Source organism: Hippocampus guttulatus, chromosome 14 (assembly GCF_054856545.1).
Source record: "Hippocampus guttulatus isolate MCC_2025c chromosome 14, RoL_Hgut_1.0, whole genome shotgun sequence".
Classification (NCBI taxonomy): Eukaryota; Metazoa; Chordata; class Actinopteri; order Syngnathiformes; family Syngnathidae; genus Hippocampus; species Hippocampus guttulatus.
In genome coordinates, this window is record NC_141274.1 from 16,169,337 (window position 1) to 16,183,247 (window position 13,911).

General features: G+C 46.1%; 1 protein-coding gene across 1 annotated transcript in view; it reads right to left on the minus strand.

Moving 5' to 3' along the window:
- The window catches only part of clstn2a (calsyntenin 2a), a 130,685-nt gene that overhangs the window by 36,525 nt on the left and 80,249 nt on the right, over positions 1–13,911 (minus strand). Inside the window, exons 3-6 of the mRNA XM_086129026.1 lie at positions 7,972–8,167; positions 5,825–5,936; positions 597–693; positions 26–175 (exon numbers count right to left, since the gene is read on the minus strand). Of these exons, the coding sequence (XP_085985152.1) occupies positions 26–175; positions 597–693; positions 5,825–5,936; positions 7,972–8,167 (555 nt within the window). The remainder of the gene's footprint in view (positions 1–25; positions 176–596; positions 694–5,824; positions 5,937–7,971; positions 8,168–13,911) is intronic.

The window sequence follows — 13,911 nt, forward strand, 5'->3', positions numbered from 1 at the left end:
CAAGAGTTACTTGGCTATTTCTGACCTTGCCATCCAGCTTTGCAGACTGGCTTGACATCAATATGCACAGCCACATGCTCCTTGGCTGTCTTCTGACCACAGTCAAAGGCTGTCACCAGAATCTTGTAGTTCTGCTGCCTGTCATAGCTCAGTCGTTCCGTGTTTCGGATATTACCTAAAGGGCACCAAAAGAGAGTGGGAATTATTACACACACTCACTTCTCCTCCTTTGGCAATATTTTTATCTTTGTTTCATTTTTTTAAAAAGATTTTGAGAATCACTGGAAACAGGAATCGAATCGAGAATATGGAATCAGAAACAAAGTTGTCCAAATTCAAACGACCAACCGTACTGATGTAGTCTCTCGTTCTGATGAGAGAACCTGTAATTATATGTGTTGCCCGTTTGACACCGATAATTGAATTTTAGTACCATAAAGTTAAATAATCAGTCAGTTTCATCTCCCTCAAATATTTTTTGACAACGTTTCTATTGCGTTCAGTCTCAGCAGTGACTGCAAATATGCAGTCGTTTGTACAACGCAGACAAATGCAAACCCACTCACACTCCAGTGCAAACAAACACATACACTCACCGTTGCGGTCTATGGCAAATGGTGTGCCGGCAGTGACAATTTCATAGTTGCAGATCTGACTGTACTGTGGAGAACAGTCCTGGTCCCAAGCCTCCACCTGTGACAGCACAAATTTACACGTAGGACAACAAACATGCAAGCAAGCATACAGGCACACGCACACGCACAAACACTCACCATTGCTCACCATCTGTCTCTCTCTCTCTCTGTATGTGTTATATATACAAATACATATGTATACAAATACACACACATATATATATATATATATATATATATATATATATACACACACACACACACACACATACGGGCGGCCCGGTAGTCCAGTGGTTAGCACGTCGGCTTCACAGTGCAGAGGTACCGGGTTCGATTCCAGCTCCGGCCTCCCTGTGTGGAGTTCGCATGTTCTCCCCGGGCCTGCGTGGGTTTTCTCCGGGTGCTCCGGTTTCCTCCCACATTCCAAAAAACATGCATGGCAGGCTGATTGGATGCTCTAAATTGTCCCTAGGTGTGAGTGTGGGCGTGGATGGTTGTTCGTCTCTGTGTGCCCTGCGATTGGCTGGCAACTGATTCAGGGTGTCCCCCGCCTACTGCCCGGAGACGGCTGGGATAGGCTCCAGCACCCCCCGCGACCCTAGTGAGGATCAAGCGGTTCGGAAAATGGATGGATGGATATATACATACAAATATACAGTATGTGTATATATACAGTACATCCATCCATCCATTTTCCAAACCGCTTGATCCTCATTAGGGTCGCGGGGGGTGCCGGAGCCTATCCCAGCTGTCTTCGGGCAGTAGGCGGGGGACACCCTGAATCGGTTGCCAGCCAATCGCAGGGCACACAGAGACGAACAACCATCCACGCTCACATTCACACCTTGGGACAATTTAGAGCGTTCAATCAGCCTGCCATGCATGTCTTTGGAATGTGGGAGGAAACCGGAGTACCCGGAGAAAACCCACGCAGGCCCGGGGAGAACATGCAAACTCCACACAGGGAGGCCGGAGCTGGAATTGAACCCGGTACCTCTGCACTGTGAAGTCGACGTGCTAACCACTGGACTACCGGGCCGCCTATACAGTACATTTAAAAAAAAATCCTCGTCTCACCCCTCGGGTGGTGTCCGTCCCTCATTCAGCTCGGGTCCTCTACCAGAGGCCAGGAAACTTGAGGGTTCTGCGCAGTATCCTTGCTGTTCCCAGCACTGCACATTTCTGGACTGAGATGTCCGATGTTGTTCCCGGGATCTGTTGCAACCACTCATTTAGTTTGGGGGTCACTGCCCCGAGTGCTCCGACCACCACAGGCACGACTGTCACCTTTACCTTCCAGGCTCTCTCCAGCTCCTCTCTGAGCCCTTGGTATTTCTCGAGTTTCTCGTGTTCCTTCTTTCTGATATTTCCATCACTTGGGACCGCTACATCCACTACAACAGCTTTCCTCTGCCCTTTATCTATGATCACGATATCTGGTTGGTTCGCCATTACCATCTTGTCAGTCTGGATCTGGAAGTCCCACAGGATCTTCGCTCGGTCATTCTCCACCACCTTGGGAGGTGTTTCCCATTTTGACCTTGGGGTTTCCAGTCCACACTCCGCAAGATGTTTCGGTAGACTATGCCAGCCATCTGGTTATGGCGTTCCAAGTAGGCTTTCCCTGCCAGCATCTTACACCCTGCAGTTATGTGTTGGATCGTCTCGGGTGCCTCTTTGCACAACCTACACCTTGGGTCTTGTCTGGTGTGGTATATCTGGGCCTCAATGGCTCTGGTGCTCAGGGCCTGCTCCTGAGCAGCCAGGATGAGTGCCTCTGTGCTGTCCTTCAGGCCAGCCCTCTCTAGCCACTGATAGGACTTCTTGAGATCGGCCACTTCAGTTATGGTCCGGTGGTACATCCCATGTAGGTGCTTGCCCTCCCATGATGGTCCCTCTTCCAGCGCCTCATCTTCTGTTCCCCATTGTCTGAGACATTCTCTGAGTATGTCATCCGTTGGAGCCTTCTCCTTGATGTATTCATGGGGCTTGGATGTTTCATCCTGGACAGTGGCTCTCACACTCACTAGTCCCCGGCCTCCTTCCTTTCGGCTTGCATACAGTCTCAGGGTGCTGGATTTGGGATGGAACCCTCCATGCATGGTTAGGAGCTTTCGGGTCTTAACGTCCGTGGTCTGAATCTCCTCCTTTGGCCACCTTATTATTCCTGCAGGGTATCTGATCACTGGCAGGGCATAGCTGTTTATTGCCCGGGCCTTGTTCTTGCCATTGAGCTGGCTTCTTAGGACTTGCCTCACTCGCTGGAGGTATTTGGCCGTAGCCGCTTTCCTTGTTGCCAGTTCGAGGTTGCCATTGGCTTGTGGTATACCGAGGTACTTGTAGCTGTCCTCAATGTCTGCTATTGTTCCTTCAGGGAGTGAGACCCCTTCAGTGCAGACTACCTTTCCTCTCTTAGTCACCATCCGACTACATTTCTCAAGCCCGAATGACATCCCGATGTCGCTGCTGTAGATCCTGGTTGTGTGGATCAGGGAGTCTATGTCCCTTTCGCTCTTAGCATACAGCTTTATGTCATCCATGTAGAGGAGGTGACTGATTGTAGCTCCATTTCTGAGACGGTATCCATAGCCTGTCTTGGTGATTACTTGGCTTAGGGGGTTCAGTCCTATGCAGAACAGCAGTGGGGAGAGTGCATCACCTTGGTATATGCCACATTTGATGGACACTTGGGTAAGTGGCTTGCCATTGGGTTCCAATGTGGTTTTCCACATCCTCATCGAGTTCGCAACAAAGGCTCTTAGGGTCCTGTTCACCTTATACAACTCCAAGCATTCAGTGATCCATGTATGTGGCATCGAGTCATAGGCTTTCTTGCAATCAATCCAGGCTGTGCACAGGTTGGTACGTCGGGACCTGCAGTCTTGTGCGGCTGTTCTGTCAACCAGGAGCTGATGTTTGGCTCCTCTGTTATCTCTACCAATGCCCTTCTGTGCTTCGCTCATGTATTGATCCATGTGTCCACTTATCTTAGCCGCAATGATGCCTGACATGAGCTTCCATGTTGTGGAGAGACAGGTTATTGGCCGATAGTTGGATGGGACTGCACCCTTTGAGGGATCCTTTATGATCAGGATCGTTCGCCCTTCGGTTAGCCATCCTGGGTGAGTCCCATCCCTCAGCAGCTGGTTCATTTGTGCTGCTAGGTGCTCATGGGGTGCTGTGAGTTTCTTTAGCCAGTAGGTGTGGACCATGTCCGGGCCTGGTGCTGTCCAGTTCTTCATATCTGAGACTCTTTCCTGTATGTCTGCCACTGTTATGGTAACTGGGTTCTGTTCAGGGAGGTTGCTGTGCTCCTCTCTCAGGGTCACCAGCCATTGTGCACTGCTGTTATGTGCAACCTCCTTCTCCCATATGCCTTTCCAGTACCTTTCAGTTTCCAGTCTTGGTGGGTCAGCTCTGTTGTTAGGACCCTGCCACTGAGCGTACACTTTCGCAGGTTGTGTTGCGAACAGCCTGTTTATTCGTCTGGCCTCATTCTCTTTCGTGTACCGCTTTCGGCGGCTGGACAAGGCTTGGAGCCTTTGTTTGGCAGTTTCGAGTGCTTCAGGTATGGTCATCTGGATGTACCTCTCGGGTATCGGCCTTTTCATCACACCTCTCTGGGCCTCCGTCAATTGACTCACATCTTTCCGAACCGCCTTGATCTTAGCCTCCAACCGTCTTTTCCATGGTGGGTAACGTATCTCATGGCTTCCATGGTTGCTCTTATAGCCAAGCATCTCAAGTATCACTGATGCTGAAGCGTATATCAGCTCATTGGTTTCCGTGATCGTTACGGTAGGGATCGCCCTCAGTGCTGCAATCACACTTTCCATGAGACTTTCAGGTGGTACTTCACATAGCCGTTGTAATCGGTTTCTAGGTTGCCCAGCTTTCATTCTCGCCATGATCTTAGCTTTCAGGTCAGTTGCTGCCTCGCTCAGCATTTCATTCATTGGGGCTGGCCTCCCAATCTCATCATCTGCATTCATTGGGGCTTGCCTCCCAATCTCTGGTATGACCTCCTCCTCTGATCTGGCAGCCTGGGGCCCTACACCATGGAGCCTGCGTTGTACCTCATCAATCTCAAGTTGTGACAGCAGTTGACGTTTGTGGATGTTGGAACACTGAGCTACTAGTTGTTTCGTGGTCAACAGTGACTGTGGGTTTCGAAGTAACCATTTAGCCCACATTCTCTGCATGTAACCCCTCTGACTAGGGTTGCGTGAGTAGTAGCATTCCAACAGAGCCATGTTATCGCATCTCGCCCATCTCCGCTTTGTTCCAGCAGCCCATTTTTCATCAAGGTGCTCTGGTTCCCCAGCACCTGACGCAGACCTTGTTTGGCCGGGCGACGTCTGAGCCGACATGTCATTCATTTTATTGTCTGTCATCATTGTATGAGATAGGCATTAGCGTGAAGGATCTTGCCCAAGGACCCACACTGGATGGTGTTATGTGCTCATTTTTTTGCCCCCAAGCGGGATTCTAACCACCATCTCCCGTATGCCAAACCGATGCCTTACCAACTGAGCTATCCAGCATATATATATATATATATATATACTGTATATATACTGTATAGATACACACACACACACACACACACACACAGACATATATACAAATACATATATACATACAGTATATCCTCACAAGGGTCGCGGGGGTGCCGGAGCCCATCCCGGGCAGTAGGCGGGGGACACTCTGAACCAGTTGCCAGCCAAACGCAGGGCACACAGAGACGAACAACCATCCGCGCTCACACTCACACTGAGGGACAATTTTGAGTGTTCAATCAGCCTGCCATGCATGTTTTTGGAATATGGTAGGAAACCGGAGTACCTGGAGAAAACACACGCAGGCCTGGGGAGAACATGCAAACTCCACACAGGGATGTCAAAGCTGGAATTGAACCCGGCACCTCTGCACTGTGAGGTCGAAGTCCTAACGCTCTGTGTGTGTGTAGAAATTATTGACCAATCTCAAGAGTGAAAAATGGCTCGCTCCCTTTGATAATGCAATGTAAATGGTTGAACAAACATGCCTTTTTTTTTGGTTGGTCTATTGAATAGTGATGCTTTTTTTTTTTTGGAGGCACAAGAAATGTGACGTAATTGTGGCATTAAAGCCACAGACGTGTTTATATTATGGTGACGGATGACACATAGGAAGTGTAACCAAAATACCTGCAAAATGCTGTCATAGATCTTGCCTTCAATGACTGAAGCCTTGTATAGGGGCTCCCGAAACACGGGGCAAAACTCATTGACGTCATCCACCTGAATATGAACCACAGCTCTAGGGGAAGCCATGGAAGAAGGAGAATGGAGAGAGGGAACATCAGGGACACGCACAGGGACATGTAGTTTGGAGGTGATTAATGGAGAGAAGAGGCAGGAAGCAAAGAGATGGATGGGGGGAGGAAAAGATGATCAAACTTCATCAAAACCTTGTTCATGGTCTATCTTAAGAACGGCAAATGAAGACTGGGGGTAGGGGTGTGGGGGTCATCTATAGGAGAATCCAGTCAAATTCTAAAAGAAAAAGGCCACCTCGTCTTGAGAACCTGTGCAGACAGCTTAATGAGGCCTATTTAGAATGTCATGCAGTGATGAGGAGACACACACACACACGCGCATGCACACCCACACACACGCACACACACGCACACACAAACACACACACACACACACATACACACACACACACACGCACGCAGACAGGCTGCACCATTCGTCTTCCACTGGAGAAATTCATCCCAGAGCTCCCTGAGCTCATAAATTTCCCTTTACCACCCCGCATCCGCATTTTCACAGCTTGCTGTGTATGAGCAAAGAAGGCGGCGGCAGCTTTGATGCCATGTCTGTCACTGTCATTCACAAAGGACGCTGGCACGCTCTCCGCCATACACAAGTGAGTGCACAATCCTGTCAACCGACATCATCAGCACGTCTGAAGTGACAGAGCTCAATGAAAAGGAGGACGGCTCCAGAAGGGGCGTGCCGCCGTGACTCGACCCAAAACTTATCACCGGGGCATAAGGAAGGAAGGAAGGAAACAGTCTGATCACACGCTGTATATGTTGAACCCCCATCTATCTTTCAGACACAACAGCAACATATGATTTGATTGAAGTTGGTTATTTGATAACATTGATTCAAAATAAAGACCTTAATAATAAGCATGTGTTAATTTTTCATGTGCTGGGGATGACCTACATCACATACCGAGTATCTCAACCGACAATTGCAAGGCAACTTCCCCATCCTGGCGTTCCGCACTATTAACAAAACTAGGCTTTACACAATCAGCATTTTGGAGTAGATCACTGATCGGCAAGTTCAAAAAAAGACAACTGATCACCGATCTGATCAGAAGATGGGCCAATCGATCCAATACCTGTAAGCAACTTGTTTATATGCTGTACAGTCGACCCCCGCTATTCGCAGGGGATTGGGACCTTGAATAGCCAAAATTTATGTCGAACTGACTCACTAAAATGCATTAGGAAAAATATAATCATGATTCACCATCAGAAGCTCTCCCTAAAACACTGATAACGCTGATAAATATTAAATACACAGACATGCCTCCCCCCCTTTTTTTTTTTGATCCAGCTGTGTATGCTGAGAAACCTTGGGCTATTAACTGTGGCAGCAAAGAACGGTGTCCCAGTGTTTGCTGGAATGCCCTATAGGGATCGATTGGCAAATGTTGACATTCCAACCAATCACAGCATTTGCATAAAATGCAAAATATCTGCTGATCTGAAATTATGGAGCCCCATCTAATGCTGATCAATTCATTGTGAGCTTGGATCTTTTTTTTTTTGTCTTCATGGATTAATTTGTGGAGCTGTCTTAGTAGCTTTCGTGCCAAAGTGTTGAGTTCCAGTCATGCTTTGTTTTCTTGTATCCTACCTCAGAAGTTACACATATGACTCATTCCAAGTTTGAGAGCAATTAGCAGGAAGAGGCAGCTTTAACAGTGCGTGCAACAGTCGCCATTGTTAAAACTGCCCGTCTATTGGACGGCAAACATAATTGGTGACAGCAACACAAAGGCGCCCACAAAGCCATCAAATGAAGAAGACAAACACAAATGATTATATAAACTCGAAAATTATAATGTTTTCCCAGTCTCTCAATTCATGTCAAGTAGTCTGTTAAAAAACTAAGTTCGTGTCATGTTAGCTTTTGTGGCATCGACTCGATTTTCCAGTTGCCAGCCATTATAAGTGTCGAGTTATTTGTCTGAAGGAGAAAAACTGCTTCTTGAAACTTGAAATGAAAATAAAATGAGGAGTGAAGTGAGCACAGCCTGCTGTACTTACTTGTGGGATTTCTTCCAGTCAGCCCCACCGGGTCCTGCTCCGCAGTCGTAGGCTTGGATCATGAACGTGTATTCCTTCTGGCTCTCGCAGTCCACAGGAGCCCTGGCTCTCAGTAGGCCTTCTCCTGAGCTGCGATTCAACACCACCGCCTCGAACGGAACGTCCTGGCCAGAAATCTTAAAGGCACAAATTTCCCCTACAAAGAGAAAGAAAGAAATTTACGGAACAGCTCTCTAATATGCAAGCATGAAGTCAAAGCAGCAGTCTGTTTTCGGTGAGGGATTGGTCAGGGATGAGTCATGACCTGCCACTCAGCGTGCCTACTTTTGCTATGATCCACTTCAATCGGACAATAGATTGAGCCAAGCTGAGAAATGTAAGCATATCGTTTCCTTGAACTTTGGCTCCCATATCTAATCTGCTCAAGTCCATCGGTAGCACAGAAGAGGAAGTGCCCCCCAAGCGGGGCTTAGACTTCCCATAGAAAGGGGAAGATGATTACTCGTGGGTTAAGGCCATCAACGATATAGAAGAAAGGGGTGGAGTTTATGCGATAGAAGATATGCAGGTGAAAAGATGAAGAAAGAAAATTTTATATTGCTGGACATTTCAAAAGATGTACTTTGATTAGAAGACCTCCAGTAGTATTTACTCCAAACCGCTTTGCCGCTGCACAGAACTGTACAAATATCTCTCATAATTTTTTCTCACAAAAATGAATGCAAATGGAATTTATCTGTTCCAGGCCCTCCCCAAAAGGAAGCCAACGACAATTTTGGTAATGCACGTTTAATAAGGGAAGGGAATCGAATGCACTCTATGACAGGAATTGGCAACTTAAAAAAAAATCCAAACCTACCTGTCCCGAGGTGAAAAAGTAATTGCCACCTGAACCTAATAATGGCTTGTGCCACCCTTGGCAGCAGTAACTGAAATCAAGCGTTTGCAATAATTGGAGATGAGTCTTTCACATCGCTGTGGAGGAATTTTGGCCCACTCTTCTTTGCAGAATTACTTCATCACCACCATATTGGAGTGTTTTCTAGCATGAACTGCCCATATGAGGTCATACCACAGCATCTCAATTGGATTCAAATCCCAACTTTGACTTGGCTACTGCAAAACACTAACTTTGAGGGGGGGTTTTCAGCCATTCAGAGGTGGACTTGACGGTGTGTTTTGAATCTTTGTCCTGCTGCATGATCCTAGAGAACTTAAAGTTTGAGGGCAAACAGATTGTTCTTCAAGATTTTCTGGTAGACAGTAGAATTCATTGTCCCATCAATCACAGCAAGTTGTCCTGGTTCTGAGAAAGCAAAGCAGCCACACATCTTCCAAAAAGTTCAATTTTTGATTCATCAGCCCACAGTGTGTTTTTCCAAAAGTCTTGAAGATAATCAAGATGGCTTTTGGACGAGGCGAGCCTCTGTGTTCTTTTTGAGATAACAGTGGTTTTCGCCCGGAAACTCTCCCATGGATGCCATTTTTGGCCAGTGTCTTTCTTATGGTAGAGTGGTGAACACTGAGGTAGGTCAGTTCTTTGGATGATGTACTAGGTTCTTTTGCAACCTCCTGGATGAGTCGCCGTCACACTCTTGGAGTAATTTTAGCTGGTCGACCGCGCCTGGGAATGTTTGCCACTGTTCCAAGTGTTCTCCTTGTGAATAATGGCTCTGACAGTGGTTTGATGGAGCCCCGGAGTCCTGGAAATGGCTTTGTAACCTTTTCCAGACTGATAGGTTTCAATCACAATTTTTTTCTAATTTCTTCGGACCATGGTTTGATGCGTTTGTTTCTTGAGCTCTTGTAGCCTACTTCACATTGCCTGACAGATTATATTGATGTAATTTCTTGATTCAATAAATGTGGTGCTCGGGTGTTGCCTGTGAAACTGAACTCAGCTTTCCAAAAACTGTCGTTAGTTACTTTGTGATTTAACAAGGGGCGGGGAGCAAATTTATACATAGGGACAGGTGGTTTTGGAATTGTTTTTGTGCCCTAAAAAATTAAATTGGCATTTAGAAACTGCATTTTGTATTTCCTTGGGTTGCCTCTGTGTGACATTAAAATTGGTTTGATGAACGGAAAGCTTTGTATGTGATAAATATGCAAAGAACACAGAAATCAGGAAGGGGGCAAATACAATTTCACAGCACTGTATTTTGGATGTTTTTATCAGCTTTTCTTGAAGAATTTTGAGGGCTTGTAAAAGAAAAAAAAAGGAATTCCCAAGAATGCTCTCTAATGAGGTCATTTTAAAAAGTGAGAAAACCTTCAGACACCCAAAGCATAATCAGAAACAGGGAATAGGCAATATATTTAGCTGCCTGCGCAGTTCAGTTGGGGTTTATTTTCAGCACGAGCATTTCATCTTTCAGAACTATTTGTTTTCAAACAATGTCTTTTTTTTCTTCAATGTGCCAGACACTTGAATTGAATCATTAAGGATATTGTTCCCAACTCATCGTTAATGTTGATAGTAACTCAAGGAATAAAACATCTGTTTTGAATGAAGACTTGAAGTTATACTACTCTATTTTAATGTTGGTCATGATACTGGTACTAGAAAAGTGTTTTTGAGGTGGTACTCTGTGTAAAAGATTTTAAAAACACCCCTTAAGATAGCGTTACCATGAGCTGAGCTTTTGCAGGTTTCATGGCCATTTTTAAGGGCATTTTTCATTTGCCCGTCCGAGGTGAGTTTGGGAACAGGTTGTAATGTTTACATGTGAAAGATGGCCGGTAAGTGACACCCCTGCACATCAACATACTTATAGCAAAAGGAAAGAGTGGGAATTTTCACTTCAAAATACCACTAACAACAAGGTTGGTGCAAAGTTACTTGCACGTCACACTTGGCGGATGGGTGCAAATCAATTTTCTGCTCCATCCGTTGTCGCAAACATTTCTCGATTCAATTTGACAGTGCAATGCAATTGAGTTTTGCAGAGGCGGCGATATGCAAGACTGGAGGAATGTGTGGATGTGTCCAGTATGTAAACGGGAGAGATTTCATCTCGCCCCTGACTGAGTCAGCAAACATGTACTTATGCATACACACGCGTACATTTCATTTCTTGCCACTTAGCTTGGTTCTCAGCAGTCGCCCCCTGAGGGAAAGCTTTAAATTCACTCAGTCGAATCTTTGGGCCAGGACAGCGCATGGTGAAGGGTTGCCTTTGAAATTCAAGATAATCGCGGTACAGTTTGGCCTACGGGATTGAACTCGCCACCAATGTGTGCTAAGAACAATAATGAAACATAAATGGCCCTCCAAAGACCAAAAAATGTCAGGCTGTCAATTAAGATGTGTTTCCAAAATGTCGGGAAAAGTGAGAAAAGAGGAGACGGATACAATTCATTACAAAGCCACAGCCTACATACTTACATGTCAAAAAGAGCTAATCACATTTTAGTAGCGTAACTAAGAAATGGCGAGCGACAGAAAATTACAAAAGTTGCACAGTAACTCACTCGTACTACAATGTCATATTTTTACCCTTACAGGAATGCTATCAGAAAAATCACTTACGGTACCTCAGGAACATTTTTAGGACACTAGATGGCAAAGTTAATTAGTCTCTAAAAATGGAATATAATCCAGACAAAATCAATAAAACACCAGATTGTGCAATAATGTGGTAAAGTTGTCAAGAAGCTGCCACTAAAATCGAAATGTAAATCTTGATGTCATTAACTCCTTTTCTGTTTATTTACAAGTTTATTCTTGTCGTGTGCCAAAAGGTGTCTTGCCTTCTCAAATGCAGAAAAGGGTAAGTAAGAGGTTAATTCCATTAAGGGTAAGCTTATCATTTGGGGCAACAGCTTTCTAATAATATATTTGAATTCAATTCAAATACAATTCCACACATACTTTTAAGTCCCTGTAAAGTGACAATAAATGTCTTGTACATTTGATACGCCAAAAAGAAGTATTGGATGTTAATTAAACCGAGGGCAACTTTGCCAAAAACGCCTATGGAAAGGTGCACCCAAAGTAAATTTGTAGCTGTTCTTGAACCATTTGGAGTATCATCAAAGTTTTGGTCTCTTTGAAATATTCAAAATGTTATCATTATGAATATTTCTCCCATACAGTAAGAATCTGTGTAAGTGCTCCTGTTATTGAACAATGGATGTTCGAAAACGGAAAAAAAAAAGGCAAATCTTATGTTCGTCTAATTTCTTTTCACAAAATCTGCCTTGAAAATGGATTTGGAACGTTGATTAGGACTTGAAAACACGACAGGATCAAAGCTTGATGTCTCCCCAAGTTCCGGTTCAAATTCAATGTTAACAATTGTAACATGCAGGGCACCATTCAAATCTCTAGAAACTCAGCTTTTAAAAGATGTATAACATGTGCACACATGTACTCAGCTGACGACGTGTATCAGCGATTTGTTTTGACAGATGACAGAGGGCCCTTCGGTGGGCCCTCCTAACTTTAAGGGTTTAACAACCCTGCCAAATTGGAGTGATTAAAAAAACAAAGACAAAATGTACAAACTAAGGCAAATTAAAAATCAAGCCATTCTAACTTAACTGTCAATCAAATACAACTTCAACGACTTGAAGAAAATGGCTGCAACGTCATCTAGTATCTTTCTTTAGGCTACACGTACCTATATGCTTGTGCTTATATCTGCTGAAAGCCTCAACTGGCTGGAATATACCCAACCGAGTCAACCAACGCAGTGACAGCGAGGCGCTCTTAAGCCGTCACGCCAGCACAAAGCTGCAATCCACACGCTGGCTGTCAAGTTTGATGGGGTTTTTTCTTGCCACCCTACCTGCCCACCCGTCTCTCTCTGCATGATGTGCACTCACATTGAGGCGCTCTAAAGCAGCCCAGGGGCGGACTAACGGAACGGAAGATGCCCTTCTCAGGGTGTTGGCATGTGAATGTAAATGAGGCGTTTGACGTGGGGGGGGGGGGGGGACCATCCATTTGGAGGGAAGAGAATATGAATTGGGGATCACACTCCTCAGCCTCCCTGGTAAGGTCTATTCAGGGGTGCTGGAGAGGAGGGTCCGTCAGGAAGTCGAGCCTCAGATTGAGGAGGAGCAGTGTGGTTTTCGTCCCGGCCGTGGAACTGTGGACCAGCTCTACACCCTTAGCAGGGTTCTCGAGGGTATGTGGGAATTCGCCCAACCAGTCTACATGTGTTTTGTGGCCTTGGAGAAGGCGTTTGACCGTGTCCCTCGGGGAGTTCTGTGGGGGGTGCTTCGTGAGTATGGGGTACCGAACCCCCTGATACGGGCTGTTGGTCACAATACCACCGATGTCAGAGTTTGGTTCGCATTGCCGGCAGTAAGTTGGAATCGTTTCCAGTGAGGGTAGGACTCCGCCAAGGCTGCCCTTTGTCGCCGATTCTGTTCATAATCTTTATGGACAGAATTTCTAGGCGCAGCCGAAGCGTTGAGGGGGTCCGTTTTGGTGGCCTCAGTATTGCATCCCTGCTTTTTGCAGATGATGTGGTGCTGTTGGCTCCTTCAAACAGGGCTCTCCAACTCTCACTGGAGCATTTCGCAGCCGAGTGTGAAGCGGTTGGGATGAAAATCAGCACCTCCAAATCTGAAACCATGGTCCTCAGTCGGAAAAGGGTGGAGTGCCCCCTCCGGGTCGGGGGGGAGATCTTACCCCAAGTGGAGGAGTTTAAGTATCTTGGGGTCTTGTTCACGAGTGAGGGCAGGAGGGAGCGAGAGATTGACAGGCGGATCGGTGCAGCGTCTGCTGTGATGCGGACGTTGTATCGGTCTGTCGTGGTGAAGAAGGAGCTGAGCCAAAGGGCGAAGCTCTCAATTTACCGGTCGATCTACGTTCCAACCCTCATCTATGGTCACGAGCTATGGGTCGTGACCGAAAGAACGAGATCCCGGATACAAGCGGCCGAAATGAGTTGGGTGTCCGGGCTCTCCCTTAGAGATAAGGTGAGA